The 5916-nt window shown below is 48.2% G+C and overlaps 1 protein-coding gene across 1 annotated transcript; it reads left to right on the top strand.

The window, feature by feature from the left end:
- Positions 1 to 2943: 2943 nt before the first annotated feature.
- LOC142564007 (uncharacterized) lies at positions 2944 to 5493 on the top strand. The gene is made up of 2 exons (XM_075674809.1): positions 2944 to 3271; positions 5134 to 5493. The coding sequence occupies exons 1-2, from the start codon at positions 2959 to 2961 to the stop codon at positions 5355 to 5357; spliced, it is 537 nt and encodes a 178-aa protein (XP_075530924.1). The 5' UTR covers positions 2944 to 2958; the 3' UTR covers positions 5358 to 5493.
- The last annotated feature ends 423 nt before the right edge of the window (positions 5494 to 5916 follow it).

Here is a 5916-nt window from a genome sequence, read left to right on the forward strand (position 1 = left end):
ACGTACACGACTTCTATGCACAACTGGCTCAGAGTGGAGCGAGACAAGCTCAACGTTCTTATCCGCAAAATAGTCAAGAGGGCTCTTGGGCTACCCATCAGGACCCATACCGAGGATCTCTTGAAGTTGAGGGTACATAACACCGCCGAGGAGATTGCCGAACCCCAAGAATGCGCGCAACTCAGTCGCCTTGCCACCACAGCGGCAGGTAAACGCATCCTCGAAGAGCTGGGTTACCACCCTTCGGAATTCCCGATGGTCAGTACCCCGGTCCCTAGGTGCATTCGAGACAAGTTCGTAGTGGCTTCTGTCCCCCGAAACGTCCATCCCGTCCACAACGAGGGCAGAGGCAAGGCCAGAGCAGCAGTCATCCTCAAACAGATCAAGCAACACGACATCAGAGGAAGCTTCGTAGACGCCGCGGAGTACAGTGACGCGAAGACCTTTGCCGTCGTTGTGGTCGACTCGAGCGGAAAGATTTCCAATAGCGCTTCGATTCGCACTTCAGACGCCGGAGTCGCCGAGCAAGTCGCCATCGCCCTCGCGCTGCTAGACGGTCGTGGGTCCGAAATCTATAGTGATTCTAAAACGGCAGTTAGAGCTTTTCAGAATTGTTGCATCGCCAAGGAAGCTGTTCTTCTTCTCAGCGGTGCGAGTCCACATGCTCTCACAAACCACTCAATTCACTGGTTTATCGCTCACGTAGGATAGGTCGAGGGTGCTCCCCCGAACCTGAAATGAGTCTGCCCACGAGGCTGCGCGTGACCTCATCGACAGCGCTTCCTCTAAAAGGAGCCCTGACTCCCCTCCTCTCTATGGTCACAGGGACGCTCCCTCTACTCACAACGAGATTAGATATTTCTACATGTCCAGAAGGGTCTTTCCACCCCCTTACCCCTAGTTAAATAGGGCGCAAGCCGTTTCGCTTACGTTTCTACAGACCAGCACATATCCGTGTCTGTACGTTCTCCATGAGGCTTACCCCGACGTGTATCGCGACGACACCTGCCCGTCCTGCGGCGAGACCTCCACTCTACCTCATATGCTCTGGGAGTGCGGGTCGACATACCGCAAGTTCATCAAGGAGGAGTGGGACTCGCTTCTGCGCAGCCCCGCTCTAGAAAAGCAAATCCTGGCCGTCCGGCGTGCCCACGACCGGGCCGGTGGGCTAGACCTGCCGGTCCCTACGTGGGACTAGCCGGGTGCGCGACGAGTTCGCGTCCTCGCCGGACCTGCAATAAAGTTTATTCACTTGCTCACTCACTCACTCACTCACTCACCCACTCACTCACTCACTGACTCACTCACTCACTCACTCACTCACTCACTCACTCACTCACTCACTCACTCACTCACTCACTCACTCACTCACTCACTCACTCAATCACTCACTCACTCACTCACTCACTCACTCACTCACTCACTCACTCACTCACTCACTCACTCACTCACTCACTCACTCACTCACTCACTCACTCACGTGACATACTTACAGTTACTCGTGCTTTGCTGTACGTAGACTTTGCGTAGGCAGAAGGGGAAATTTGTGAAAAACAGGATAGCCTAGACTTGCGAAGACAAAACAGAAACCTTAAATTCATTCACAACAATAACTAGCGCTCGGTTTCGTGTGCATCAAACACAAACTCCTGTGTGTACGTGATGATCATAACCTCTATTGGCATCCTATATGAAACTTTGAAACGGAGGGGCGAGCCTGGTCGAGCTAACCAGGTTTTACTATATTTATGCCACTGTAGTTTTTTTCTCTTTCTCCTTGTTGTTTTCTTTCGTCATTAACATTTCTATCTCTACATGGTATCTCTACCGGCCCTATTAATCTCTTTGCTTTTTGGTCGTCACTACTCTAAATGTTTCGCTTGTCTCGGCTGCTGACCAGTTAAATGCTTCCATCCATGCGGATTACGTGACGGGAGGTTCGCTTAAATTTATGGGCTAGGATATGCTGGGTTTGATTAGGTTATTGTCTGAAACGTCTGATCGATAAAGAAGGAAAATTGGTACTTAGGTGAGTTCATATAGAGTCATTTCGTTTCCTTCGTACTGTTCCTTTCAAATAAAATATTCACATATGTGTTCTGCGCTTGTGTCTTATGTCACGTTTGCGTATTCTTCGTCGCTCGTTCTTTTACGCATCAGACAACAATAATGAGAATTCACAGCAGTCCAATTTTCTAATCGGAACCGCTACGTGACCCTAGCCTGCTGCGCCGTGCTATTGCGTTTCCTGCCGAAATTATTACGCGTAAGTCTGGCGATTGCGTCTAATGGAAATGCAAGTAATGTCCTACAGCCAACACAGGATTCCTAGACTAGAGTGTACTACCTAGCCATGACAAGGCACCCATACTTCATACTACTGGCTTCAAATGGGTTTGTGCATAATTTTGAATATTCATCAGTTTCAACAGCATATTGTGGTATGTGCAACAACTCACAGTGATTAATATAGTGCGCTGTGATCCTTTGCCCTGTTGTGATCAGAAAACGACGAGTAATCGGGAATTAGCAGAAAGAAAGTGTAACATACAACGTCACAAGAGAGTTCGCAGTCTCAAGCACGAAGATCAAACCTTTGTGATCTTCAACCGCATTAAGATGCCGCCTTAACAACTTGCTCGGATACGGACCCTATGTACTAACCATCATTTGGATGAACGATCCCAGCGCTAGTGTTTCCCCTAGGAATTTTAGCTCGAAATTATATTAGCAAACAATTGATTTACCTCCGTGCTTTAAAAGAGAAAGAATATGAATACACAATTAACACCTAGTCCATTGCATTACGACCCCAGCACAGCCTCGTTACGGGATTCCATGGTTTGCTGGAAGATTTGAGAGCGGGTAGAAATCAACATCGACACCAAGAAATAATTCCGTAGGACGGTCACGAGCCGTGGTTGTCTGCGAAGAGGAGGAAGACGAAGACCAGCCGCTATGTCGACGGTGTCCACCACGCAAGACGATGCGAGCGAAGACCTGACGAGCACGTCGTCTGCCACCAACCGCACGGTGGCCGAGAGCGACGGTGGCGTGGAGTCGAACCTGCTGGAGATGATGAGCCTGAGCCTGCACGAGCTGCAGCAGCTGTCGGCGCTCAACGACGAGGGTCCGCGGGCGCCCGTCAACAGCTTCGAGAGCCTGGCGTCTGACAACCCCGTCGGATCGAACGAGAACGCCCCCTCGCAGCGATCCAGCCTCAGTTCTTCCGACAGGGCTGGGGAGCGGCCGAAGCCAGCGTTGGTCAGAGGTACCGCTTTGGGTGTTTCCATCGTGTGGCGCTAGGAGCGTAATCTTTAGAAAATGCTTTAGGAGAAGTGGCAGCGTGGGCTCAGCCAAATGAAATTCGATTTCCGGTTGAGACAGTCAATTTCAACATTGACGGATGGCAAGAACTATTGGGTAGGCAGTATATCGTGGACGCAGCCACAGTGGTGTAGTGGTGCAGCCACAGTGGTGTAGCCTTGTATGTACTGCTGCTGGTGTGTTATCACTAGTGCACTGAAATGATGTGACCGAACACACTAATGAGCATTTATTTACGCAATAAAAAGCGTGCATGGCTTATGATGCAGCTAGTGGAAATCCTATAGTCTAATCTTGCATTCGTGCTCGTTCATTACTCGTAGTGGGCCCGCCGTGGTCACATGTGGTGGTCGTAGATTGGCTTCTCTATGTGTTGCTGCCCGAGCCTCTTCTCGCTCTTTAAGGATGCAACGTGCCGGACGCAGTGGCGCCATACTCTGGCAACCGTCAAATTGCTGGAAATGTTCGCACACTTGCAAGCCTTATCACCACTGATAAGCATACATTTCAGTTGGGCGGATTGTAACTACTATGACAGAGTGAGCTACTCCGAACGCGACCATCCCCGCTGGTATGGACAAGCGTACTGCCAAGCAATGCATCTCCGAACGCCATGTGTAAGGCTAAATTTAGCTCCGTAAAGGTTATTCGTGATGCGAACATGGCACCCGTCTGTTTACGTGACCCACGCATGATCGAATAAGGACATTTGTCTACACGACCATACCAGTGTAAGGCACGTAGGTAGTAAGGTCGCAAATATATAAGTTATAATATAACATAATTCCTTAAATATGGTTTTAGCAAGCGATCCCCTATGCTGAGCGAACTGAAATACGATTCACATAAAAACGCTCATGCATTTAAATTTAAGTGCACCTTTTAAAGACAAAGAGTCTTTCCTAGGAAAATGGCCTCTCCTTTATCTTACGGTCGCGGGCTTCGGCAGTAAATGTAAAGGCGAGGAACTTTTTTTGCAAAACGAGCACGCTTCATCATAGGGGACGGACAAGCCTTCGGAATTAGACAAAGCCAGTCAGCTTGTCTTATGCTTTGCAATCATCGGTATGATAAAACTTTACCCCTTTTTTCCTCCTTCCCATTTCTTCTCACATAGGCGAGCATCCCATCAAGTTGCATAATAAAGTTTTTCCATTCCACTTATTTTTTGGTGAGCACGATGCCTGACGCGTGAGTTTCTTTTAACATGTTTCCTTTCCGCTTGCAACGCTGCCCCTTGTAGCAACCGACACTACTCGACTACTTAAAGCACGCGTTTCAATAAACATTTAGAAGGTACAGTTGGTCATTTGTGTTAGAACATTAAACTGAATCAATCAATCAGCTTTAGATTGCAGTCAATTCGATGATCCTTTACACAGACGTGCTCTAAAGAACACATCGTTTTAGTCTACGCGTTGAATGATTTGAAATAAGTTCTTTGCATTTGCAAAAATATCATAGGATAGTGACAAACTCACAGAGAAATAAAGGCTGACTCATTAGGTAAACATAGACCGGAAACTCTTATAATTTCTTGCGTAGTAAGAATTGGAACAAGAGTACACAGAAAGGCGAGAGAACTTAGGGATACAACAGCTTGGTCGAAGCTGTTTCTAAAGCTCCATAATTTATCGTCGTCATTGTCGTGCCGTCACCATAGCCATACTTTCGTCGTCATGACGTAGTCTTTGCGGTGTTGGTTATTGATTTTGTCATCGTTGCTATCATGTCAGTTATATCTCTATTTAGTGTGGCACTAGCGGTCTTCTAGTGGCCTTGCAAAACATTTTCTTGGTTGCGCAGCTGACCGCACCGTCACCGAGACGATGTCGGGAGAGGCCAAGGCTCGACGCTCGTGGTACGGCGTCTCGGCGGCCTCGCTGGTCTGCGTGGCCGTGCTGGTGATCACCTTCCTGGCGGCCGTCGCATACGGGGTCTTCCTCTTCCGCCTGGGACACATCCCGGCCCCGGAGAAGAAGGCGGGTGCCCACCGGTCGGCCAACGACACCGGCGCTGGCCATGGTTGACCGAAGGGCCACTTGGCTGCAAGACGCGGCTTTAGTAGAAAACGCTCGGCTGGGCTGATCTTTCGTGTTTTATTGTTTTATTCGCTGCCGATAAACGCGCTGTACGATTTCTAATGCATCTGTTGTTTACGGCTCAATGAGAACACGCTGCGGCAACTGAATTTAGAATACCACCGATACCTCCAATACCCTTGTGCCTTCTAAATCGAAAGCACCCTCCTTGGCATCAACTAAAGATTGCGCAAAAAACAGTGATTTTAATAAATGTAAATGACGGCCACTCTGTTAGAGACCACAATATGAAACTTTTACCTCCTTGTTTTCATGACATTAGGTGAACATTTTTGCCAAGGATGTAGAAGAAAGAGAAGTTAAGCAATCAAAAAATTACAGAAATGTTTACGAATATGTTTGCAGGGTCATCGGTATTGATATCAGGATTCGTCACCGATATGATATGTTCATTTTATTTCGCTTTTCGGTATTCACCCTCCTTATCGTATGTGGAGCGCTACGCAAAGTTTTGTCTTACCGAAGTGCATATACTCCTGCGCTTTAA

Source organism: Dermacentor variabilis, chromosome 11 (genome assembly GCF_050947875.1).
Source record: "Dermacentor variabilis isolate Ectoservices chromosome 11, ASM5094787v1, whole genome shotgun sequence".
Taxonomy (NCBI): Eukaryota; Metazoa; Arthropoda; class Arachnida; order Ixodida; family Ixodidae; genus Dermacentor; species Dermacentor variabilis.

Excerpts from the sequence above, each read along its gene's own strand:
- LOC142564007 (XM_075674809.1), top strand. The coding sequence starts at position 2,959 with ATGTCGACGGTGTCCACCACGCAAGACGATGCGAGCGAAGACCTGACG. Across the intron at positions 3,272-5,133 it reads GAAGCCAGCGTTGGTCAGAG|CTGACCGCACCGTCACCGAG; the intron begins GTACCGCTTTGG and ends TTGGTTGCGCAG.